This window comes from Hemitrygon akajei, chromosome 11, assembly GCF_048418815.1.
Source record: "Hemitrygon akajei chromosome 11, sHemAka1.3, whole genome shotgun sequence".
Taxonomy (NCBI): domain Eukaryota; kingdom Metazoa; phylum Chordata; class Chondrichthyes; order Myliobatiformes; family Dasyatidae; genus Hemitrygon; species Hemitrygon akajei.
Window position 1 is genome coordinate 131,009,539 of NC_133134.1, and position 27,791 is coordinate 131,037,329.

The window sequence follows — 27,791 nt, forward strand, 5'->3', positions numbered from 1 at the left end:
ATATACGTTGTCAATACTCAATCTAAAGCACGGGTATAGTAATAATCATCAATAAGAAATGGCTCTATCATTTGTCTAGGGTATAATATATTGTCCGATGGAACTATAAAAGTCACTCAGTTCATGCTCAGTTCACTCAGGCTTCAGCCTTTGGGGACCGCTGGGTTTTCACTTGTTGGAGAGAGAGAGAGATTTGTGATAAAAGAAACTTGCCCGGGTCTTTTGATGAGATCAATCCATTGAGTCGGGGGAGTTGGTTCCCTGTTGTTTGTTCAAGAAAATCGTTTCTGATGTACCCACCACCGTCTCCCAGGCACGGGAACCGAACACACGTGGCTTCCTTCAAATAGCTGCCCACTATACGGGATCGCTAGCTTCTCTTCTGGTGTGTCTGAGGGGCCGTCTCTACAGCCCCTCTTTTATCTGGACTCACGGGGTCTCAGATGTCAATCAGGTTGGGATGATGCAATCTCTCCCCGTCACCCAGCCCACGTTGCCCTGAGGGCTTGCATGTAGCCCAGTCCCCAATCCACAAAGGTGTCTCCAAGAGACAATGGCCATTATCCGTGGCTTTGTCTTGCTGAGAGGCCAGGACACATTCCAAAACCTTGAGGATTCTCTGTCAGTTCCTGGGTCCAAGACCCGAATTAATAGCGATCTTGCGATTCTCAAGAAGGAGGGGGCTGCGGTCATAACAATATAATATACAAATATATTTGACGTAATATACAAAATAAAGTATTTTGTAGTGCAGTTAGAAAGTGGCAGGTAAGACATTTGTCCATCGCCGAGTCATGGTTGAGAAAGAACATAGCTGAGAGCTTAATATTCAGGGATGCACATGATATTGAAGGGAAAATAAGGTAGCTAGTGGTTATATGGTGGCTTTGTTGCTAAAAAATGAGATTGAAATCTGAGAAAGAAGTGACATAGAATCAGAAGATGTAAAATCCTTGTGGTAGAGATAAGAAACTTGAAAGGTAAAAATATCCTGATGGAAGTTATGTCCAGGGTTCCGAGCTGTAGCTAGGATATAGGGTACAAATGACAATAGGAGATTGAAAAGGCATGTAAAAAAGGGCAATGATATGATGGTTGGTGGATTGAGGATTTCAATATGCAGATAGATTGGAAAAATTAAACTGTTACTGGATCCCAAGAGAAAGAATTTGTAGAATATCTATGAGGTGGCATTTTTACAGCAGCTTGTTTTCAAGTGTTCTAGGGAAAAGGCAATTCTGGATTGGGTGTTGCATAATGAATCAGATTTGATTAGGGAGATTAAAGTAAAATAAAACCTTAGGAAGAAGTGATCATTACATGATACAATTTCCCCTGTGGATTGAGAGGGAGAAGCTAAAATTGGATGTTTCGGTATTAGAGTTGAGTGAAGGTAACTCAGAAGCACCAGAGAGGAGTTGGCCAAAGCTGATTGGAAGGGGTTCTAGCAGGGATGACAATAGAGTAGAAATGGCTGGAGTTTCAGGAGTAATTCAGAAGGCGCAAGATTAGTTCACCAAAAAGATGAAGCATTCTAAAGAAGGATAAGGCAACGTGGCTGACAAGAGAAGTCAAAGAGAACATTAAAGCAAAAGACAGGGTATTCAGTATAATGGGAAGCTAGAAGATTGGGAAAAATATAAAAACTCTAGGAAACAACTAAAGAAGCAAAAATGAAAGAAGGGATAAAGTATGAAGGGAAGCTAGCCAACAATGTAAAAGTTGATACCAAAAGAAAGGCAAGACTGGGCAAATGGCCTCTGGTAGATGACATTGGAGAGGTAGTAATGAGGAACAAATAAATGAAGGATGAACTGAAAAATTATTTTGCATCACTCTTCACTTGGAAGGCACCAGCAGCATACCAGAAATTCAAGTGTCATTGGGTGGAAGTTAATATTACTAAGGATAAAGATGTTTGGGAAGTTGGAAACTCTAAAGGTTGATAAGTCACTGGCCAGATGGACTACACACCAGTGTTCTGAAAGAGGTAGCTGAAAGGATTGTAGAGGCATTAGTAGACATCTTTCAAGAATCTGGAATGGTTCCACAGGACTGGAAAATCACAAATGTCACTCAGTTTATAAGAAGGAAGGAAGGCAAAGGGCAGAAAGCGATAGGCCATTTAGCCTAACTTTAGTGGTTGGCAAGATGTTAGCTTCAATTATTAAGAATGTTTTGGGGAACAAAGACAATTAAGCACCATAACAAGCTCAATAAAATAGGCTGACATCAGCAGGGTTTCCTTAAGGGGAAAGTTTGGTTGAGTTCTTTGAAGGAATACAGGAGCATTAGGATAGACAAAGGAGAGTCAGTGGATATTGTATTCTTGGATTTCCAGAAGGCCTTTGACAAGGTGCTGCACATGAGGCTGAAAAACAAGATAAGAGCTCATAGTTTCACAGGAAAGACATTAGCATGGTTAGAAGATTGGCTGACTGACAGAAGGCAAAGAGTGGGAAAAAAGGGGGTCTTTTCTGTTTGGTTGCCAATGACCTTTGGTGTTCTGCATGGGTTGCTGTTGGGTCTCTACATTTCACATTATCCATTAATGATCTGGATGATGAAATTGTGGCTAAGTTTATGAATGAAGCAAAGATACATGGAGGGCCAGATAATACTGAGAAGCAAGCAGACTGTTGCAGACTTGGACTTGGGCTTGGATTTCTAGCTGAATGAGCCCACACTGCCCAATTACACACACGTGACCAACTAATCTACAAACCTAAATGTCTCTGGTAGAATGAATAAAGGTACAGTCTATTTTCTAAACAGGGAGCAAATTACACCATCGAGGTTGCAAAGAAACTTAGGAGTCCTCGTGCAGGATTCAACAGTAGGATAAGTCAATAGTAAGGAAGGTAACTGCAATGTTAGCATTTATTTCTAGAGGACATAAGCAAGGATGTAACATTTAAACTTTATAAGGCATTGGGCAGACCACATTTCGAGAATTGCTGTGGGAAGCCTTCAATAATAAAACTTTGAGAGTACAAAGCTTGTATGTGCCTGTCAGAATAAAAGGTAAAGATAACAAGTGTAGGGAACGGTGGTTTTCAATAAATATTGAGGCGCCGGCAGGTAGGAACAAATGAGCTGCTGTGGAGTATAAGAAATGTAAGAGAACACTTAAGAAAGAAATCAGGAGAGCTAAAAAAGTCACGAGACTGCCTTAGCAGCTATGGTGAAGTCGAGCAAACAGATTGCAAGGGACAAAATTAGTCCTCTGGAAGATCAGAATTGTAATCCATGTGTGGAGCCAGAATAGATGGGGGAGACCTTAAACATTTTTTTGCATCTGTACTTCAAGAGACAAACACAGAGCCTATAGAAATCAGACAAAGTGTCATCCAGTTCATGGACCCTGTACAGATTACAGAGAATGAGGTGCTTGCTGTCCTGAGCTAAATTAAGGTGAATAAATCCACAGGGCCTGACAAGGTTTTCCCTTGGACCCCATGGGAAGCTATTGCACAAATTATAGAGATATTCAAGTCATCCTTGGTGGCTAAAGAGGTACCAGATGACTGGAGGATAGCCAATGTTTAAGAAAAGCTTTAAATATATATCAGGAAATTATAAATGGGAAACTTATTGGAAGATATTCTAAGGGATCATATATATTTGTATTTGTGTACACATGGACTGATTAAGGTTAGTAAACACAGTTTTGTGTGTGTTAAGCTGTGTCTAACCGATCTTATGGAGTTTTTTTTGAGGAAGTTACTGGGAATGTGAATGAAGGAAAAGCAGTGGATGTTGTCTACATGGACTTTAGCAAGGCATTTGACAAGGTCCCGCATGGGAGTTTGTTCAAGAAGATTCAGACACTCGCCATGCAAGATGAGGTAGTAAATTGGATTAGATCTTAGCTTCTTGGTGAAATTGGAGTGTGGTAGCAGGTGGTTGCTTCTCTTACTGGAAGCCTGGGACTAGTGGAGTGCTGTGGGATCGGTGCTGGCTTTGTTTTTGTCTGTCATCTATATCAACAATCCGAATGACTATATGGTAAACTGGATCAGCAAATTTGCGAATGACAGCAAGATTGAAAGTATAGTCGACAGTGAGGAAGGCTATTATGGCTTGCAGAGGAATCTGGATCAGATAGAAAATGGGCTGAAAAATGACAGATGGAATTTAATGCAAATGTGTGTAAGGTGTTCCACTCTGATAGGACCAACCAGAGGATGTCTTATACAGTGAATGGTAGATCACTGAGGAGTGTGGTAGAACAAAGGGATCTGGGAATACTGGTCCATAATTACTTGAATGTAGCATCACAGGTAGATAAGGTTATAAAGAAAGGTTTTGCCGTATTGGCCTGCATAAATCAAGGTATTAAGTTCAGGAGATGGAGGTGTTATGTTGTATTGTATAAGACATTGGTGAGGCCTAATTTGGAGTGTTGTGTGCAGTTTTGGTCACCTACCTACAGGACAGATGTATATCAGGTTTAAAAAGTCACTCTCTTTGAACAACTTTCATGGTCTTTCTTTGTTTCATGGCTATCTGGAGAAGACTAATTTCAGGGTTGTATATGGATACATACTTTGATAATAAATGAACCTTTGAAAGAGTACAGAGAAAATTTACAAGGATATTGCCAGGTCTGTAGGACTTGAATTATAGGAAAGATTGAATAGGTTATGACTTTTTTCTTTAGAACATAGAAGACTGAGAGGAGATTTGATTGAAGTGTACAAAATTGTGAGGGTATAGATAAGGTAAATGCAAGCAGGCTTTTTCCACTGAGGTTGAGTAGGACTTCAACCAGAGGTCAAGGTTAAGCATGGAGGGTGAAATGTTTAAGGTGAACATGAGGGGAAACATTTTCAAATCGGAGGGTCAAGAGAGTGTGGAATGAGCTGCCAACACAAGAGGAGCATGTGAGCTTGATTTCAATGTTTAAGTGACATTTGGATAGGCATATAGATAGTAGGGGTATGGAGGGCTATTGTCTCACCGGTCGATGGGATCAGGCAGTTTAAATTGTTATGGCATGGACTAGATGGTCTGAAAAGCATATTTCTGTGCTGTATTTTCTTTGACTCTATAACTCTATAAGGTGTGAAACTTAACTATAGCTGTTTTTAGCAATAAAATCTATTGCAATGAGATTCAAGATAATTCAATTAAACATGCCAACATTAAAGTATATTACAAGAAATTCTTGTGATGCTATAGAATATAATAGATCGATTACTGAGGAATATAACTTGACACAGGATAATTATTTCATCAAATGTCCTGTGTTCCCTTCAGGTAAAGAATTTTTCAGAGTTAATGCCACAGATGCAGATGAGATTAACAAACCCAACTCGCAAATTTCGTACTTTTTCACAACTCAGAAATTCTCAAATTATTTCCAAATGGATCTTTCAACTGGAGTAATAAGTTTAAAAAAATGTCTAAATTATAAGGTATGTCAAGTTTTAAATGTTCTTTCTGGCATCATGTTAGTAACATGATAAAATTAACAGGACATGTGAAAAAGACCATTTTAAATTAGATTACTTCAATAAGGTTTTGTTCTGATTTATTCAAATCCAATGAAACGTTGCCTGAATGCAGCTGTCAAGTCTGCCTGCAGAAATCAACGTTGTGCTCTTAGTGTATAACCTGATACATGCTTAAAATAATTTGGTAGACAAAAACTATTCTGTGGAAATTCTCTGGCACAATACTCAGAGTTTATTTTCATAGCATCTATTTATTCCCCAGTGTATATTTGCTGTAATATATAGAGTAGAATGGAAATGTGTGCAGTATTTCCAGAGAATTTAATTCTTAATGATAAATTTTATATGCATTTTTTTGTCTAAGTTCAATCATCAGACATCAAGAACATAATTATTTGGTTTTGCATTACTTAACATCCAAAGCTTTAACTGATTTATCAGGAATTTGGTCACAAAATGCATGACTTCTGATGAAGCAGCCAACCAAAACATTAACCTATCATTTCTAAGGCTGGCTGACATGTTTGTTCATGTCTTGTATCTTCTGGTTTGATATTGAATTCTAAATTTTGTGTTTTATTTAATCTCTTCTCTTGTCTGTGCCCATGCTTTGAAAATTGTTATAATGTTTCTCATTGTATTTTTTTTAAACTTAATATTTCTACATTTAGAAGATGAAATCTTACACCCTCACTGTGAGTGCAAGGGACAATGGTCATCCTGTTCTTAGCAGTACTACAACAGTGCAGATTAATATTTTGAATGCAAACGATTATCTCCCAGCTTTTAAAAGAACTGGCAATGTAAGTCATGTTTACTTTCATGCGTGTATGTGTAATTTTTGAAATATACTGATAAAGTCATTAACCTGACTTTTCAGTGTGGATATTCTTTTAAAAGACCTATCTACACTGGATTAGAAAGTACGTGATCATATTTGCAAAGGAATGTCATTTTTCAGATAACTGCCTTATTTGAATGCCATAGATGAAAAATCAATTACATTTCTGGGGTAATAATCATCGCTGCACAAATTTAAATAAAAAGTATTTCAGTACAAATTATACTCTACATGTAAAAAGCATAAATGGCTCAGATCAAAAATGCCTTTAAATTGCAACTGAACAACTTTAAAAAGAATTGATTTTTTTGTTATCAGTATATTCAAAATATATTGATTTTGAATATAGCATATTTCAAAATATGCTATATTAATCAGAATTTTTAAATTAGAGTATGATGCTTTGCAAATCACTATTCTTATTACAATTAAATCTTGTTAGACCAAATGAAGAGAACAGCCCAAATCCATTAGAAAGCGAGACTGAAACTAAATGGTCACTTTATTACCGCTTATGGTAAATATTTTCTTAATATTTACAGTATATGTATTAAGTAAGTACATATGTTAAACAAAAATATATTTATTATGTTAGTAGTTTTCTCCCTAAAACTGTTTAATGAATTTCACTGTCTCAACTTGTAGCAGAGGTTAGTTGGGTCCCATAAAAGGGTGAACCACTGTACAATGGCCGCAAAGTTTCCCAAGTCTGGGAAAAAAGAAGCTTCTATGACTGCGACTGTCTCTGTCTCCTCACCTGAGATTCTTTCCAATTTGGAACCGCATCGACAAGAGATGTTATCTGAATATAAGTCTTCTTTCAGTTCGTTGGAGTCAAAACTGGATCAAATTAACGCCAGAACATCTATCTCATCTTGAGCTAACCTCCGAAGATTTAAAACGTCGCGTTCAGCAGCTGGAAGCCGTCTGCTCCAATTTGACTGAGCAAAACACCAAGTTATCTTCCAAAGTAATTAACCTCAAAAGCCGCAGTAGGCGTCATAATCTACGAAATCTCGGGTTGCCAGAGGCTATTGAAAGGGGATCCCCTGTCGAATTTTTCTTTTTTTTTCTGTGAGATTTTCGGGAAGGAAATTCTTTCAACCCTACCGGAATTAGATAGAGCATATCGTACATATCTCCCTAAGGCCGGCTAGGGCTCTAGGCCATGTCCTGTAGTTCTTTGTTTACATCAATACCAGGTGAAAAATCTTCTCATCACGGAAGCAGGTTGGAGGGGAAAACTGGATTACAAGGGTCACCCCATTCGTATTGTGGAAGATTATACTCCTCAAGTTTTGAAGATGTGTGCCGCGTATAAAGATGTTACGAAAGTTTTACAACCATGGACTCAGACCCTCTCTGCATTACCCAGCCCATCTCCGAATAACTCTTAACACTGGGGACAAAATGGTTTAATTCGGTTATGGAAGCTCAGAAATTTATTGAAGATCTCCCCAACATTTCGACTTCATCAGACTCGGTCTGATTATTTTAAATGGCTGATAAGTACTTTCTTAGATTTTTTTCTTCTTCTTAGTTTTTTTTTCTCTCTGCTTTCTTTTTAATTTACAGTACTTTTTTCCATAGTTTTTCACAGGTAGGTTACTCTGGATTATTATTTTGAATTAAGTTTAAAATTTTTTGATGGAATTGTTTCTCTTTATGTATAACTTTGATTCATAGTGCATAAGTTCTCTAGTTTCTGTATTATTAGTTAAACGGAGCTTATGATTATATCATGAAACTGGAAGTTGGGTTTTGGGGTGTATTTTTTTTGAAGAGCCTGTTGCTTTTTTTTGGTAGTAATCTTGTTTTGGGATTTGAGGTGGGGGAGGGTTCTCTAGTGCCAACACTGTACATTTAACTTTTTGTTATTCTTTGGTATGCAGGACAATTCCTTGTCCAGATTTTCTTGACTTAAATTTTTGCCTCAGAGTTGTTATCTGAATGTTTGATCTTGACTATGCCTACTGCTCTTTAAGGTTTCAAAAATGACAATGGTTAGTCCGTTGAATTTTATAAGCTGGAATGTAAAGGGATTGAACTATCCTGTTAAAAGAAGGAAGGTGCTTTCACATCTTAAGCAACTCAAAGCTGACGTTGCTTTTTTGCAAGAAACTCATATTCGAAGCTTTGATAATTCTCGTCTTATGTCACGGTGGGTGGGACAGCACTTCCATTCTTCCTTCCCGGCTAAAGCCGGGGGGAGGGGGTCTCCATCCTCATTAATCAAAAAGTTCCTTTTGAGCTTCATAACAAGGTATCTGATACTAATGGTCGTTTTATTATTGTCTCTGGGAAATTGTTTAATATTAGGGTAGTATTGGCTAACCTGTATGCTCCTAATTCGGATGATGTGAACTTCTTTCAACGTTTTTCTCTTTATTGCCTGAGAACTTATATTCTCTTACATTGGGTGGTGACTTTAATTGCTGGTTAGATCCAGTTTTGGATCGATCGTCCTCTGTCCCTTGACTACCTACTAAATCTGCTTTATCTATTCATTTTTTTCTTTTTAGTTATGGTATCTCTGATGTGTGATGGCTTTTTCATCCTATTGAGAGAGATTACTGCTTTTTTTCACATGTCCATCATACTTTTACTAGAATTGACTATTTTTAACGGATAACCAGCTGATTTCATCTGTTTGCTCTTGTGATTATCAGACTATATTGATTTCAGATCATGCTCCAGTTACCATGTCTATAAACTTTCCTGTTCTTCCTCAAATGAATAAACCATAGAACTATAGAACCATAGAATATTACAGCACAGAAACAGGCCTTTTGGCCCTTCTTGGCTGTGTCAAACCATTTTTCTGCCTAGTCCCACTGACCTGCACCTGGACCATATCCCTCCAAACCCCTCTCATCCATATAACTGTCCAAGTTTTCTTAAATGTCAAAAGTGAGCCGCATTCACCACTTCATCTGGCAGCACATTCCACACTCCCACCACTCTCTGCGTGAAGAAGCCCCCCCAATGTTCCCTTTAAACTTTTCCCCCTTCACCCTTAACCCATGACCTCTGGTTTTTTTCTCCCCTGCCCTCAGTGGAAAAAGCCTGCTTGCATTCACTCTATCTATACCCATCATAATTTTATACACCTCTATCAAATCACCCCTCATTCTCCTACGCTCCAGGGAACAAAGTCCTAACCTATTCAACCTTTCTCTGTAACTCAGTTTCTCAAGTCCCAGCAACATCCTTGTAAACCTTCTCTGCACTCTTTCAACCTTATTAATACCCTTCCTGTAATTAGCTGACCAAAACTGCGCACAATACTCCAAATTCAGTCTCACCAATGTGTTACACAACCTCACCATTACATTCCTACTCTTATACTCAATACTTTGATTTATAAAGGCCAATGTACCAAAAGCTCTCTTTACGACCCTATCTACTTGTGACGCCACTTTTAGGGAATTATGTATCTGTACTCCCAGATCCCTCTGTTCTACTGCACTCCTCAGTGTCCTACCATTTACCTTGTATGTTCTACCTTGGTTTGACCTTCCGAAGTGCAATACCTCACACTTGTCCGCATTAAACTCCATCTGCCATTCTTCAGCCCATTCCTCCAGCTGGTCCAAATCCCTCTGCAAGCTTTGAAAACCTTCCTCACTGTCCACTACACCTCCAATCTTTGTATCATCAGCAAATTTGCTGATCCAATTTGCCACATTATCATCCAGATCATTGATATAGATGACAAATTACAATGGACCCAGCACTGATCCCTGTGACACACCACTAGTCACAGGCCTCCACTCAGAGTAGCAATCCTCCACTACCACTCTCTGGCTTCTTCCATTGAGCCAATGTCTAATCCAATTTACTACCTCTCCATGTATACCTAGCGATTGAATCTTCCTAACTAACCTCCCATGCGAGACCTTGTCAAAGGCCTTACTGAAGTCCATGTATACAACATCCACTGCCTTCCCTTCATCCACTTTCCTGGTAACTTCCTCGAAAAACTCTAATAGATTGGTTAAACATGACCTACTACTAATAAGTCCCTGTCTATCCAAATACTTGTAGATCCTATCTCTTCGTATTCCTTCCAACAATTTGCCTACTACCGATGTCAAACTTACTGGACTATAATTTCCCGGTTTACTTTTTTGAGCCTTTTTTAAACAACAGAACTACATGAGCTATCCTCCAATCTTCTGGCACCTGACCCGTGGATATCAACATTTTAAATATTTCTGCCAGGACCCCTGCAATTTCAATACTAGTCTCCTTCAAGGTCCGAGGGAATACCCTGTCAGGTCCTGGGGATTTATCTATGTTGATTTGCCTCAAGATAGCAAGCACCTCCTCCTCTTTAATCTGTATAAGTTCCATGACCTCCCTATTAGTTTGCCTTGTTTCCATAGACTCCATTCCAGTTTCCTTAGTAAATACAGATGCAAAAAACCCATTTAATATCTCTCCCATTTCTTTTGGTTCCATACATAGCCGACCACTCTGATCTTCAAGAGGACCTATTTTATCCCTTACTATCCTTTTGCTCTTAACATTCCTGTAGAAGCTCTTAGGATTATCCTTCACCCTGACTGCCAAAGCAACCTCATGTCTTCTTTTAGCCCTCCTGATTTCTTTCTTAAGTATTTTCTTACTCTTTTTATACTCCTCAAGCATCTTATCTCCTGTTGCCTATACACGTTATACATCTCTCTTTTCTTCTTTATCAGAGTTCCAATATCCCTCGAGAACCAAGGTTCCTTATTCTTATTCATTTTGCCTTTTACCCTGACAGGAACATACAAACACTGCACTCTCAAAATTTCTCCTTTGAAGGCCTCCCACTTACCAATCACATCCTTGCCAGAGAACAACCTGTTCCAATCTACGCTTTTTAGATCCTTTCTCATTTCTTCAAATTTGGCCTTTTTCCAGTTTAGAAATTCAACCCGAGGATCAGATCTATACTTATCTATGATCAAATTGAAACTAATGATGTTATGATCGCTGGAACCAAAGTGTTCCTCTACACACACTTCTGTCACCTGCCCTAACTCATTTCCTAATAGGAGATCTAATATTGCATCCTCCCTAGTTGGTACATCTATATATTGATTTAGAAAACATTCCTGAACGCATTTCACGAACTCTAATCCATCTAGACCTTTAACAGTATGGGAGTCCCAATCAATGTGTGGAAAATTAAAATCCCCTACAATCACAACTTTCTGTCTCCTGCAGTTGTCTGTTATCTCTCTGCAGATTTGCTCCTCCAATTCTCGCTGACTATTGGGTGGTCTATAATACAACCCCATTAATGAGGTCATACCTTTCCTGTTTCTCAGCTCCACCCATATGGCCTCAGTAGACAAGCCCTCTAATCTGTTCTGCCGAAGCACTGCTGTAATATTTTCCCTGACTAGCAAGGCCACCCCCCACCCTTCATCCCTCTGCCTCTATCACGTCTGAAACATCGGAACCCTGGAACATTGAGCTGCCAGTCCTGCCCCTTCTACAGCCAAGTTTGAGTAATTGCTACAATGTCATAATTCCATGTGTCAATCCAGGCTTTCAGCTCATCTGCCTTTCCCACAATACTCCTCGCATTGAAATATACACACCTCAGAAGATTATTACCACCACACACAACCTTACTATTTGTGACTTTGCTTGAACTACTAACATCATTTATTTTTACCGCCATTCCACTATCTACTCTGGCACTCTGGTTCCCATCCCCTTGCAAATCTAGTTTAAACCCTCCCCAATAACACTAGCAAACCTACCTGCAAGTATGTTGGTCCCCCTGTAGTTCAGGTGTAACCTGTCTCTCTTGTACAGGTCCCACCTGCCCCAGAAGAGGTCCCAATGATCTAGAAATCTGAAACCCTGCCCCCCACACCAGTTTCTGAGCCACGTGTTCATCTGCCAGAGAATTCTACTCTTACCCTCACTGGCACGTGTCACAGGGAGCAATCCAGAGATTACTACCCTCGAGGTCCTGTTTTTCAACTTCCTACCAAGCTCTCTGTATTCACTCTTCAGGGCCTCCTGACTCTTTCTACCTATGTCTTTGGTACCGATGTGTACCACGACATCTGGCTGATCACCCTCCCACCTCAGAATGCTGTACACGCAATCAGAGACATCCCTGACCCTGGCCCCCGGGAGGCAACAAACCATCCGAGAGTCTCTGTCACGACCACAGAATCTCCTGTCTGTACCCCTGACTATGGAGTCCCCTATCACTACCGCTCTCTTCTTCTTCCTCCCTCCCTTCAGCACTGCAGAACCAGACTCAGTGCCAGAGATCCGGCTGCTGCAGCTTATCCCAGGTAAGCCACCCAACAGTATCCAAATCGGTACACCTGTTCTGGAGGGGAATGGCCACAGGGGAACCCTGCACTACCTGCCCTTTCTCCTTCCCTCGCCTGACAGTAACCTGACAGACCAAGGAGATGGTGGTGGACTTTAGGAGACCTAGGCCTCATATGGAGCCAGTGATCATTAATGGAGAATGTGTGGAGCAGGTTAAGACCTACAAGTATCTGGGAGTACAGTTAGACGAGAAGCTAGACTGGACTGCCAACACAGATGCCTTGTGCAGGAAGGCACAGAGTCGACTGTACTTCCTTAGAAGGTTGGCGTCATTCAATGTCTGCAGTGAGATGCTGAAGATGTTCTATAGGTCAGTTGTGGAGAGCGCCCTGTTCTTTGTGGTGGCGTGTTGGGGAGGCAGCATTAAGAAGAGGGACGCCTCATGTCTTAATAAGCTGGTAAGAAAGGCGGGCTCTGTCATGGGCAAAGTACTGGAGAGTATAACATCGATAGCTGAGCGAAGGGCGCTGAGTAGGCTACGGTCAATTATGGAAAACCCTGAACATCCTCTACATAGCACCATCCAGAGGCAGAGAAGCAGTTTCAGCGACAGGTTGCTATCGATGCAATGCTCCTCAGACAGGATGAAGAGGTCAATACTCCCCAATGCCATTAGACTTTACAATTCAACCGCCAGGAGTAAGATATGTTAAAGTGCCGGGGTTGATTGTATTTAATGTATTTAAGTAAACTACTTAAGAACTTTTTAAAAAAGCTATTGTTAATGCTTTTTGAGAGAGTGATTTAGATGCATATCATATTTTTACTGAGTTAAGTATTGTATGTAATTAATTTTGATACAACAAGTGTATGGGACATTGGAAAAAATGTTGAATTTCCCCATGGGGATGAATAAAGTATCTATCTATCTATCTATCTATCTATCTATCTATCTATCTAATTACCTGTGCCCTGTTCCTTAGGTGTAACTACCTCCTGGAAGCTACTACCTATAAACTGCTCATTCTCCCGAATGATCTGGAGGTCATCCAGCTCCTGCTCCAGTTCCCTAACGTGGTCTGTTAGGAGCTGCAGCTGGATGCACATCTTGCAGGTATCGTTGTCAGGGACCCTGGAGGTCTCCCTGACTTCCCACATCCTGCAAGAGGAGCATTCCAACATCCTGCCTGGCATATTCTCTAGTCTGAACAAAAAAAAATGCAAAACAGAAACTTACCAGAACCTACCCTTGCCTCTGCCTGCTTCTCACTGAAGCCTGATTGAGACAAAGCCGTCCCACTCTGATTCAGTCCACTCCAATGATGGCCGCTACGACGATGGCCGCTGTATATGGTGGTCTTTCTTTTAAACCTTGGTGCGCTATGTCACGCGCATGTGCAGTCTAGCCTCTTTTCCCCGAGCTGTTAAAGAAAAGAAAAATGACCTTCTCTCTACGATGCCTTCGGCCTTCCACTTTCAGCCTCTTGATTCGATTGAAAAGGTGTTTCAATCCGACCTTGTTATTGGATAATGATTTTGTAAAATTTATGAAGGACCAGATAACCTTTTTCTTATACACTAATACGTCATCTGATGTTTCATCCCATAGTTGTCTGGGATGCTATGAAAGCATATCTGAGGGGTCAAATTATTTCATTTACTGCAAATCTTAAAAGAAAGACTCTTTTAGAGCGACTAGATCTGATCAGTCAGATTAAAGCAATAGATCAACTATATGCCCAGACTAAAAATCCTGAACCGTACAAGAAGCGAGAGAACTTCAGACTAAGTTTGACCTCATTTCTACGCAACCAGTTGAGCATCAATTTCTTGAAAGCAGGAGCCGATCCTATAAGTTTTTAGTTAACCAACTGAGATGCTCTAAAGCTAAACAACATATTACAAAAATTCAAATGGGAAATGGGAATATTACTTCCAATCATTCTGAAATCAATGATACATTTAAGAATTATTATTCTCAACGTTACACCTCCGAATCTTTAAACAATAATATTTTTGTTGCCCATTTTTTAAATAGTTTAAACATTCCTTTGCTCTCCTCTGATTTTAAAGCAAAACTCAATGAGCCATCATCATTAGGAGAAATAGAAGAAATATCCTCTGCCATTTCTGCACTGCAGTTGGGCAAATCTCCTGGTCTTGATGGGTTTTCTGCAGAATTTTACAAATCATTTTCCTCACTACTTCCATCTCAGTTATTATTAGTTTTATCTGATTCATTTAAAGATGGTAAATTGCCACCATCATTTAATGAGGCATATATTATTCTTTTACCCAAAAAGGGTAAAGATCTAACTGAATGTTCTTTGTATAGGCCGATCACTCTGCTAAATGTTGATGTTAAAATTTTGGCTAAAGACCAAACTGGTTTTATCAAAAATCATCTTCCCCTTTTAATATACGACATCTATTTAATATCTTATATTCACCCCCAAAACGGAGAAAGTGTTTGACTGTGTGGAATGGAATTAACTTTTTGCGGTTTTAGAAAAATTTAATTTTGGACAAAGTTTTATTTCATGGATAAATTGTTATACTAATGTCCCGTGCCTCAGTTGTGACTAACTCTCAGCAATCCCTGTCTTTTAGCCTTAAATGCGGCACCCAACAAGGATGCCCTTTAAGTCCCTAACTTTTTGATTTGGCTATAGAGCCATTGGCGATTGCACTTTAAAGTTGTCCTGAAGTGACGAGGATTTGGAGGAGAGGTGTTCAGCATAAAGTTTCTCTTTATGCTGACGATCTTTCACTTTTTGTATCAAATCCGTCTACTTCCCTACCCCCAAAGTTTTTACTTCTTAATTAATTCAGCCAGCTTTCCAGTTATAAACTTAATTTACATAAGAGTGAACTTTTCCCTATTAATAGAGAAGCACAGACATTAGTATTTCATGACCTCTCTTTCAAGGTAGATAATAATCAATTTACTTACCCTGGTATTACAGTAACAAGGAATTTCAAGAATCTTTTCCGAGAAAATTTTGCTAATCTTTTAAATTCTACAAAACAGAGTTTGACACAATGGTCACCCTTATCTATGTCTTTGGAAGGTCGAATTAATGTTATTAAAATGTATATCCTTCCTAAATTTTTATATTTATTTCAGCCTTTACCAATTTTTATTTCTAAAGCTTTTTTTTGACTCATTAGACTCTATCATTTTGCCCAATTTATGGAAGGGTAAACTTTTCAGACTTAATAAAGCTTACCTTCAAAAATCTACAAAAGAAGGTGGTATGGCTTTGCCTAACTTCCTTTCATACTACTGGGCAGCCAATATTCGTTGTCTTACCTTTTGGTCCTTCTATCATAATCAGTCTGATTGTCCAAAAAGAACGGCAATGGAGTTGAACTCCACTGAGGATCTTTCTATTTCTGCGCTTCTTGGATCTGTACTTCCTTGTCCTTTGACTAGACTAATTGCTAGTCCTCTTATTAAACATACTCTGAGAATATGGGCTCAATTTAGAAAATATAATGGCTTTCATGGTTTCTCTTTCTCCAGTCCTATTCTGCATAATCATCTTTTTTAACCTTCTACGCAAGACTCAACATTTCATGATTGGCATAGAAAGGGCATTAGGCGTTTTGAAGATGTTTTTATAGATAATTGCTTTGCAACTTTTCAACAATTGTCTGTAAAGTTTAATCTTCCTAATACTCATTTCTTTGGATACCTTCAAATTAGACATTTTATTAACCCTTTATTGTCTAATTTTCCTGAGATGCCCGAGAAAAATGCCGTGGACCTGTTTCTTTGTATTAATCCATTGGGTAAAGGCTTAATACCTTTTATTCGTGATAAGTTAATGACCTTGAGGCATGTTCCCTTTGATAAAATTAGAACTGTATGGGAGCATGACTTAAATATGTCTTTATCTGATGCGGTTTGGGATTCAATTCTTAAGTCAGTTAACTCAACCTCCTTATGTGCTCGCCACTGTCTTTTACAGTGTAAGGTAGGGCTCACATGTCTAAATCTAAATTGTCACAGTTTTATCCTGACATTAGTCCTGTTTGTGACAAATGTAAAGTTGGCGTGGCTTCTCTTATTCATATGTACTGGGCTTATCCTGGTCTAGAGAAATTCTGGAGAGAAGTCTTTTAAACTCTATCTCATATTCTTAAGTTCCACTTAGAACCTAATCCTCTGATTGCCCTTTTTGGTACCTTGGGTGAGGCAGATATGCATCTGAGTTCGACTAAATGTCAAACACTAGCTTTTGCTTCTCTTTTGGCTATATGCTTAGTCCTCCTCAGGTGGAGAGATGTTGCCCCACCCACCCATGCTCAATGGCTTAATGATATAATGTCCTGTTTAGACCTTGAAAAAATTCATTATTCACTCTTCAATTCAGACATAAAGTTTCAAAAGGTGTGGGGACCTTTTCTCAAATACTTTCATAACTCCCTTTTAGATTAAGTAATTATTTTCAATTCCTTACTTTCAGCTTTTTAAAAAAAGTTTTATTATTTCTTTGATGGAATTATATTATTGTTTTGGTAGTAGGCATTAAAATATTTTTTTTCTTATATATTACAGCTCTGTTGGATTGAATGTTCAGATTAATTTTTTTTACATATTGTAATGGTTGGCCTGGAGTTTTGTTGTGGGAGGATGGAGAGGTTACTATCTCTATATGATCTTACTTTGGGTGCTGTTTCCTTATTGTTATGAACTTTATATTTGATACATGTATTTTGTACTGTATTAATTTTTATTTTGTAGTTGGGTTTTTTTGGTCTGTAGCTGTTCTGTAGAAATGCATAAAAAATTAATAAAATAAAAGGGTGAACCACTGAGTTTCAAAGTTTCTGTGATCACAGTAAGTCAGGAAGCAGTTGTGGTGAGATTAATGTTACAGTTGTCGCTTTTGTGTTGGTTTTAGACAATACTAGAAAAATGTTCTTTCTTATTGGGCAGCTGCTATCATTATGGAACAGTTAGTGTAACTCTCTGGGATCCTACCATGCATTGACTCTGACAGAAAGGTTGAATGAGAGGAATCATTTCTGGCATTTTTACTGGGGGATGTTAAATGTGTCTGCTCCAGCCAGGTTTATCGAGGTATGATGCACACCTTGAGAAAACATAATGAGAAACAAAATAGTCTGCGTTTCAGCTTTTGCTTACATTTTTTCTTTTGCCATTAATACTTAATCACAGAGGACCGTAATCTACTCATATACTGAGCAGACCAAGGGTGACTGAATGCTTGTTTATGCTTTTTTTAGATCAGAATGTTGAGGAATCAGCAAGGGAACACACAATTTTAGGTCTATTTTGACATAATGATAACACGTTTGTTAAAGATTCATTTTTAAGAAACTGAGATCATAATAGATCGGCATTTTATCTAAACAACTAAAATATGTATTTTTAATGAGAATCCTGAGGCATAAATATGAATAATGGAAATAATGAATACATGAGGCTTGGATTGGCTATGATAGATAGTGACACCACATCAGTACATATGACTATAAACAAGCAATGTCTGACAGGTAACAAGTACAATGTTTACAATACACAGTTTGCCCTTCAAGGCAAAAGAGTCAGGTGAATTTAAAGATGCTATGAGATTAAAAAAGAAGTCTCATAATGTTGCCACAGAGGCAATAAGTCTGAGGATTATGGAAATTTTAGAATTCAGCCAAGGAGGACCAAGACAGTGATGTGGAAAGGAAATTAGAATATGAGCATGACTGGAAAGAGACAAAAGAAAAGATTGTGAGAAGGAAAAGATTAGCAAAAGTTTAATTATGTCCTTCATACACAGAGCCAAGAGAAATTCTTTTAAGGAATGAGGCACCAAAATTAAATGTTTTGTTTATACTATTGTGAATATGTCATAGAAACCCTTTTTGAAATGGAGTAGGACTAATAGTATACAATAAATAAGGAAAAGAAATTAGCAATAACAGATAAATTTATCAAAATGAAAGGTAATACTTCCCAAGAACCGGATAATCTGTATCCCAGGGTTTGAAGGATGTGTCTATGAATATGACAGATGGAGGGACATTTTTCCCAAATGTCACAGTCTATTCACAGTAAAAAGACCCTAATGGGTCTTGTATACAGACCTCAAACAGTATTAAGGATGTGGTCTACAAATTACAATGGGACATGGAAAATGTATGCCAAATGGGCAATGGTATAATAGTCATGGGGGATTTCAATTTGCAAGTAGATTGAGAAAATCAGGTTGGTGCTGGCGCCCAAGAGTGGGGGTTTCTGGAGTGCCAATGAGATGGCTTTTTAGAGCAACAAGTAAGGTGTCAATAATTTTAAAGAGTATACCAAAAGTTTCTTCAGGTACATAAAGTGTAAAAGAGAGGTGAGAGTGGTTATCAAGTCTTTGGAAAACAATGCTGGAGAGATGGTAATGGGGAGCAAGGAAATGGCAGATGGACTGAATAAATATTTTGCATCAGTCTTCACTGTGGAAGACACTAGCAGTATGACGGAAGTTTGAGAGTGTCAGGAGGCAGAAGTGTGTGAAGTGGCCATTACTAGGGAGAAGGTTCCTGGGAAAGTCTGAAGGTAGATAAGCCACCTGGATCAGATGGTATGCACCCCAGCATTCTGAAGAAGGTGGCTGAAGAAACTGTGGAGACATTAGCAATAATATTCCAAGAATCACTAGATTCTGGTATGTTTCTGGAGGAATGGAAAATTGCACGTGACAATCCAGTCTTCAAGAAGGGAGAGAGACAGAAGAAAGGAAATTACAGGCCAGTTAGTCTGACCACAGTGGTTGGGAAATTGTTAGAGTCGATTGTTAAAGGTGTGGTTTTGGAGTACTTGGAAGCACATGATAAAATATTGTAGGTCGTATCTAGCATGGTTTACTCAATGAAAATTTTTGACAAGGTGCCCCACATGAGGCTGCTTAACAGGTTAAGAGACCATGTGTCACAGGAAAGATTCTAGAATGGATAAAGCAGTGGCTGATTGGCAATAGACAAAGTGTGGGAATAAAGGGAGCCTTTATCTTTTACTGGCTGGCTGGTGATGGCTAATGGTGTCCACAGGGGTCTATGTTGGGACCACTTCTTTTTGCGTTAAGCGCCTACGATTTAGATGACAGAATTGATGGCTTTGTGGCAAAGTTTGCAGACAATATGAAGATAAGCGAAGGGTTTCATAGCTTTGAGGAAGTAGAGAGTCTACAGTAGGACTTAGGAGAATGGGCAATAAAGTGACAGATAAAATATAGTGTTGAGAAGTATATGGCCACACACTTTGGTAGAAGAAATAAAAGGGCAGTCTATTTTCTAAATGGAGAGAAAATTCAAAAATCTGCAGTGCAAAGGGAGTTGGGAATCCTTGTGCAGGACTTCTTAAAGGTTAATTTGCAGGTTGAATCAGTGGTGAGGAAGGCAAATGCAATGTTAGCATTCATTTCAAGACAACTAGAATAAAAAGGCAAGGAATGTAATGTTGCAGTTTTATAAAGCACTGGTGAGTCCTCACTTGGAGTATTGTGAACAGTTTTGGGCTCCTTATCTAAGAATGTATGTTCTGACATTAGAGAAGATTCAAAATTCACAAAAATGATTCTGGGATTGAAAGGTTTGTCATATGAAGAGCGTTTGATGGTTCTGGGCCTGTATACTCTGGAATTCCGAAGAATGAGGGGTGACCCCATTGAAACCTATCAAATGTTGAAAGGCCTCAATAGAGTGGATGTGGAGAGGTTGTTTCCTTTGGGGGAGTCTAAGACTGGAGGATGCAGCCTCAGGATAGAGGGGTGCCCTTTTAGAACAGAGATGAAGAGGAATCTCTTTAGCCAGAGAGTGATGAACTTGTGGACTCGTTGCCACCGGTGACCGTTTTATCTTATGGTACTGAGTAACTCCCACATGTACCAACAATATTTAAAGCAAGGAGAGAGTCAATGTGGAATATTGAAGAGAAATTACAAGAGAATGTGATTCAAGAAGTGGGGCAATTGGAAAGTAAAAACAGTATTTGGCAAAGTCAACATGAATTTATGAAAGGTAAGCTGTATTCAACAGACCTTTAAGGAAGTTTTGAAATAGGGTGAAACCTGGAGATCAGAATACCTTTGATGAGAGATTATAAAAGAAAATTGAGTACAAAAATAGAAATATCGCACCATCATTATGCTGTGACCCTGTTGAGTCCACATCTGTAATATAGTTCATTGGTCTGGATATATAAAACAAAAACAACAGATTTTAGTTATTAAAGAAATCAAGGGATATGTGAAAACGCAAGTGGTTCTGCGGTGTTAGATCTGCCAAGATCCTTTTGAAAGTTGGAGATGGCTCAAAGCTGCAAATGACCTTCCCCTATGCAGGTCTTATTCTCATATGTTCTACTGATCACTAATTGTATGCAGTCTTAAATTTGAATTAGTTTGTTGTTGACTATAAGAATTTTCATTTTGATATTTGTAAACATTGATATGTTTTTTTTTTACAAATGTGCATTGAAATCTTCAGTTTTTAGGTAAAGTTAAAGAAAATGATGAGCATGTGGTTGTACTCCGAGTAAGCGTTACTGACGATGACGTTCCACAGACCCCAGCCTGGAGAGCTAAGTATAAAATAATAGAAGGGAATGAAAATGGGAATTACAAGATTGAAACAGATCCAAAGACAAATGACGGCATTCTATCTCTAGTCAAGGTAAACAACTTGCTTTATTTAGCAGTTTAGTACCTGGCCTCTCGGCTTTCTCCAAGTGAAGCTGAACTAGGAAACCTCCATTCATTTCGAGGTTCAATCAAGTCTGATTGAGCACAATATTTGTCACTGTGGATCAGAAGTTAATATTTTAATTTTTTTTTGCCAAGCTCACTAACAGCAATGTGTTTTATATTTGGAAATATGTTTGTGTTCTACTATAAGAGGATAAGCATTTAAATTGGGAGGGGGCAAGTTCAAAGGAGATGTGTAGGACAAATGTTTTTTACACAAAGAGTGGTGAGTGCCTGGGGCTCTGTCAGGGATTGCAGTGGAGGCAAATATGAAAGAGGTGTTTAAGAGGCACATGAATATGTAGAGAATGGTGAGATATGGACATTATGTAGGCAGAGGGGACTAGTTTAGTTAGGCATTTAATTGCTTGTTTAATTGGCTCAGCACAGCTCTGAGGGCTAAGTTGTTGTTCCTGTGAGGTACTGTTTTATGTTCTATTAAGTCGTTGGTTAATTCATAAAATACAGGTTTTTATGGAACAGAAGGTAGAATTCTCCCGCCACAGATGTTGGAAGCTGGAGCAAAACAAACTGAAGAGCACAGGGAGTTGAGCAGCACCTGTGAAGGCAAAGAGATAGTTGATGTCACAGGTTGTGACTAAACTCTTCTGGGCTCTTTGGTAATATTAAGATTTCTTTTATGTCCACTGAAATACCTCATCCAAAACACTGCTTTAGTGTATCACTCCCTTGACACTGAACTGGAATATCAGCTGAAGTGATGTGTTTAACCACTGGAAGGGGAACTTAATCTGCCTCAGACACAAAGAGTTACAATTAAATTACAGCAAACATTTACCAACCTAATGCAATAGTCTTTTGAACTGGTCACTTAATGAAGAGGTTAACCAACAGGTGTATACTATGCTTCAAATTAAGACTCAAAATTAAATAAAATGGATTCCGGTTAATTGAGCCATCAGTTAATTGGCACATCTGCTTATTTGGAATAAATCTTAAAGTGCAAAAAGAAATTGAGAAAATAGCTGGGATTCCCTTTGTGTATTTGGGACACTGTGCTGTTTAATTGGGGCAGGAGACTGTAGCCCAACAGTTTCTAACTAGAGTCCATCACATGAACATCATGTGACTGTTAGACACTACGCTGTGCTTAGAGTGAGTAGTTTTTAAATAGTGGCACTTGCATGTTTGTGTTCAAAAAGCAGTGATTTTTGTCACTGACAATTGGCAAGCAATAAGCAGTACAACAATTCAGAACTGATTTGCTCACTGTAGTTACAAACATTCAGGCTTGGAGATGTCAGAAACAGTGAAAGTGAAACAACATCATTACTTCAACACATTAGGAAATATGAAGATTTTGCATTTATTGACAATCATCTGCAATGTTACAATGAAAATGAAGATTTGGAGAATACTATCATCAAAAGTATTGTTTGAAGGCAGTCCGTTATCTGCACTAGGTGTTTGTTCATTTACAGTCGATCAAAAGAATATGGCAGCATACACTGCCATATTAATTCCTCCATCAATAACTATTAGGAACCAATACACAGTTTATAGTACTGTAGTAGCTTTGGTAGGGTTCTAAATTGTTATGTATTTCATTTAAATACATACTTTTTTGCTCGGTTAAATGGTAGTTTGTGCTATTTATACAGTCATGGATTAATAGAAAAATACAGAATGAAACAGGACTTTTGGCCCATCTATTCTGTGCTGAGCCAGTCAAACTAACCATTATACCTTTTTAATTATGTCTATGAAACTTAGGTTAATTGGGCCAACTGCTTAATTAGGCCAAAATGTACTGGTCCTGATATGTCCTAATTAAATGCAATGCACAAGATAGAAAAATGGTGGACATGCAGGATGGAACGTCAGATTGATCTGAGAGTAGGTTAAAAGATAATCACAACATTATGGGCTGAAGGCCCTGCACGGTGCTGTAATGTTTGGTGTTTTATGGAAAAGTGTAAACAGTTGACATTTCGGGCTGAGACTCTCCATCGGGACTGGAAATAAAAGATGAAAAGTCAGGGTGAGAAGGTGGGGAGAGCAGAGGAAGAAGTACAAAGGAGTAGGTGATAGGTGAAACCGGGAGCAGGGGAGGATGCAAAGTAAAGAGCTGGGAAGTTGATTGGTGTGAGAGATAATGGGCTGGAGAAGGGGCAATCTGATAGGAAAAGGTAGAAGACTATGAAAGAAAGGGAAGGGAGAGGTGCACCAGAGGGAGGTGATGGGTAGGTGAGAGAGGGAAACAGGAATGGTGAAGGAGGGAGGGGCAGCAATTACCAGAAGCTTTAGAAATTGATGTTCATGCCATCATGTTGGAGGCTACCCAGACAGAATACGTATAAGGTGTTGCTCCTCTAAGCTGTGTGTGGCCTCATTGTGGCAGAAGAGGAGGTCATGGACTGACATGTTGGAAGTACTAATTTTCTTTTATTTGCAGCATTTAGATTTTGAAAGTGGTTCTAAAGGAAAGCTGAATATCACTGTTGAAAATGAGGAACCCTTTTACTTCTGTTCAGAAGTGGCTAATAAACAAATACCAACCCCTGACAGTATCTCTGTAGACATCACTGTGGAAAATATCAATGATGCACCTGTGATCCACCCTCCAGAGGTGACAATTAGTCTATTTGAAAATAAATTACCGGATTATGACCTGGTGAAGTTTAACGTTACCGACCCAGATAACTCTAATCCTGAGAACATCAGGTAAGAGGCATTCAACTTTGAAGCATGTGATGACAAAATTACATTTTGAAAAGAAAATATTTTGCCCCATTGGCAAGTAATTATTTTGCCTATTGTCTTTTGTCACGTTTTCTCTGAAGTAACTGCAGCCATAAGTTTTGAGTCCCGAATCAGCTATACACAGAATTTAGCAAAACTTTCATTACTTTGATACTCTGCAAGATATGCTTCTGAACATATTGACCACAGTTTTGTGAAAAAGCAATAGCATTTCAAAAGGAATTAGCATGTACATTTGGTTGTATTTGAATGCCAAGTGCCACCTAAACTGAAGTGTGATGGATAAGAACCATTGACCGTATGTAGATATGGCCGAAAGACATGCCTGCCACATTGGATAAAGCAGATACACTTTCAGCTGGAGTATACATCTGGAAATTCTTCAGCATAAAGATTCCATGCATCTTTAGGATACATTTTTGTTTAACAACATTATGTTTCTTTGCTGAGGACACATGATCACAACATTCTAAACAGTAACAAGGTCACAAATTTCTCATTATGAGAATGAAGAAACACTGATTTTCATTACAAAATTCCTCTTTTTTTTGAGTGGAATTCATGATGCTCCAGTGATCAGTGGAAGAGTGGAGTTTCTGAGATTACTGAACTAACTGAAGCTTGTTTCTACTTGTCAATTCTAAGACTTGCTGGGTTTCATCCATAAGAGAGGCAAGCACATGTACTGGTTCAGACTGCCACCCGCTGGCCACATAGTAATTAACTGCTTGAAAATTTATACTAAGGCATTTTACCAGTTGCTCAGAGCAGTTTTATTTTGTAAATTATAAAAGTGAAAGACAGTAGATGCTGAAAATTTGAGAAAAGGAACAGAAACTGCTGGAAATATTCAGCAGGTTGGAGTAGATTGTTTCAGTTCATTGACTTTTCATCTGAATTAGTTGTGAGGCCACAGACCTGAATTGCTGTTTCTCTCTCCATTTTTCTGCTCTGTATTTCTAGTATTTTCCATTTATTATTTCAGATTTCAAGCATCTACAATATTTCACCTTTGCATTTTTAAAATATTGCCAGTTCAAATGATCTCTCATGGTAGCGAAGGGGAGAATGCAGTTCCCTCTCTCAGGAACTTGGCCACAACTGCTTCCTTTGATCTTTGAAAACCACCCAATTTCAGCCTGCAACTAACTGCAGTGTGTTTCACTGCCGCTACACACCACACTATGGTCAGGTGGTGTACATTTTCCATTTGTGCTGCTCCATTCCTTTGAGAATCTACTGCAGCATCTGATTTGTCATTTCCATAAGACATAAAAGCAGAATTTGCCATTTGACCCATCATGTCTGCTCCACTGTCCAATCGTGGCTGATCCTTTTTCTCCTCCTCGGCCTCACTCTTTGGCTTGTCCCCATAACCTTTGATGGAATGTCCCAACAAGAACCTATCAAGCTCTGCCTTGAATACACCAACAATCTGGTTTCCACAACTCCTGTGGTAATAATTCCACAAATTCACCACCCTCTGGTTAAAGACATTTCTCTGCATCTCTATTTTAAATGGTAGCCCCTCATCCTGAGGCTGTGCCCTCTTATTCTAGATTCCCCCAACATGGGAAACATCCTTTCCTCATCTACTCTGTCTAGGCCTTTCAACATTCAAAAGGTTTCAATGAGATACCCGCCCCCCATCCTTCTAAATTCCATTGAGTACAGACCCAGAGCTTTCAAACTTTCCTCGTATGATAACCCTTTCATTCCAGAAGTAACCTTGTGAACCTCCTCTGCCCCATATTCCAATGCTAGTGCATCTTTTCTTAGATGAGGAGCCTAAAACTGATTGCAATACTCAAGGTGAGGCCTCACCAGTGCCTTATAAATATCACACACCTGTTCTTGTATAATAGAAATTAATGCTAACATTGCATTTGCCTTCCTCACCACAGGCAAGTTAACCATGTGGTGTTCTGCCCAAGGGACTCCCAAGCCCCTTTACATCTCAGAATTTTGGATTTTCTCCCTGTTTAGGAAATAGTCTGCACATTTATTGCTTCTACCAAAGTGCATGACCATGCATTATTCAACATTGTGTTTCATTTGCCACTTTCTTGTCCATTCTCCTATTCTGTCTAAGTTATTTTGCAGCCTATCTGTTTCCTCAACACTACCTGCCCCTCCACCAATCTTTGTATCATCTGCAAACTTGACAACAAATTCGTCTATTCCATCATTTAAACCATTTATATACAGCATAAAAAGAAGTGGTCCCAACACTGACCCCTCCAGAACACCACTAGTCACTGGCAGCCAACCTGAAAAGGATCCTCTTATTTCCATTTGCTGCCTCTTGCCAATCAGCCAATGCTCTAAACATGCCAGTTATTTTCCTGTAATACCATGGGCTTTAATTTGGTAAATAGCCACTTGGCATCTTGTCAGAGGCCTTCTGAAAGTCCAAATATACAACAACCACTGCATCCCCTTTATCTATCCTACTTGTAATCTCCTCAAAGAATTCCAACAGGTTCATCAGGCAGGATTTTCCCTTAAGGAAAACATACTGATTTGGTCCTGTCTGGTGCTGTGGCCCCAAGTATTCCATAACCTTATCCTTAACAATGGACTTTAACATCTTCCCAGCCACTGAGGTCAGGCTAACTGGTCTATAATTTCCTTTCTGCTGTCTTCCTCCTTTCTTAAAGAGTGGAGTGACATTTGCAATTTTCCAGGCCTCTTGGCAGAATGTCAGAATCCAATGATTTTTGAAAGGTCATTACTAGTGCCTCCGCAATCTCTATTGCTACCTCTTTCAGAATCTTCGGGTGCAGTTCATCCGGCCTGGGTGACTTATGTACCTTTAGGTCCTTCAGATTTTTGAGCATCTTCTCTTTTGTAACAGTAACTGCACTCACTTCTCTTCCCTCGCACCCTTCAACATCTGGCATACAGCTAGTGTTTACCACAGTGAAGAGTGAAGCAAAATTCTCATTTAATTCATCTGGCATCTCCTTGTCCCTTCTCTGACCTCATTTTCCAGTGGTCCTACATCCACTCTCATCTCTCTTTTATTTCTTTACACACTTGAAAAAGCTTTTACTATCCTCTTTGATATTGTTTGCTCGCTTGCTTTTAAATTGCATCTTTTCCCCCCAATGACTCTTTTAGTTGCTCTCTGTAGGTTTTTAAAAGCTTCCCAATCCTCTGTCTTACCGCTAACTTTTCCTTTACTGTATGCCCTCTCTTTTGCTTTTACATTAGCTTTGACTTCCCTTTGCAACATTGTTCATGTTTGGCAAACTGTCCATATTCAGCATGTTCCTTATTATCTACACTTGAAGTATATGCCAAAATAGACACCTTGAACGTTATACTTTTGACTTATGACTCACATCTAGTCATTCATTTTGCCCATCCTTTCTCTCGAAATTTAAATTAACATTTATTTTTCAATGAGGGTTATTTTTCCATTGTAGCCATTGTTACCACATGACAGCTCATGATCAGCTCACCATGGAAAAACTGCAACTGGATGTGGGTGGAGGAGAGAAACAAGCGAAACTGCACTGAAACTAAGTTAATGTAATCTTTTTAATGGCAACTTTCAATCATGATGAAGGCTGATATCTATTCTTTAACATAACTGTGAAATGGACCTTTAACTGCCAATTGTGAACAATATTATTGAGGTCCATTCCACTTATACAATGGACCTTTGGTCCAGAAGACTGGTAAAGCACACCTAATTACCTGGTGAAATACAGT

At 38.9% G+C, this 27,791-nt stretch overlaps 1 protein-coding gene across 1 annotated transcript in view; it reads left to right on the plus strand.

The window, feature by feature from the left end:
* LOC140736015 (cadherin-like protein 26) overlaps positions 1-27,791 on the plus strand; it is an 80,851-nt gene that overhangs the window by 23,000 nt on the left and 30,060 nt on the right. Inside the window, exons 5-8 of the mRNA XM_073061694.1 lie at positions 5,263-5,420; positions 6,131-6,262; positions 21,091-21,276; positions 23,764-24,032. Coding sequence (XP_072917795.1) covers positions 5,263-5,420; positions 6,131-6,262; positions 21,091-21,276; positions 23,764-24,032 — 745 coding nt within the window. The remainder of the gene's footprint in view (positions 1-5,262; positions 5,421-6,130; positions 6,263-21,090; positions 21,277-23,763; positions 24,033-27,791) is intronic.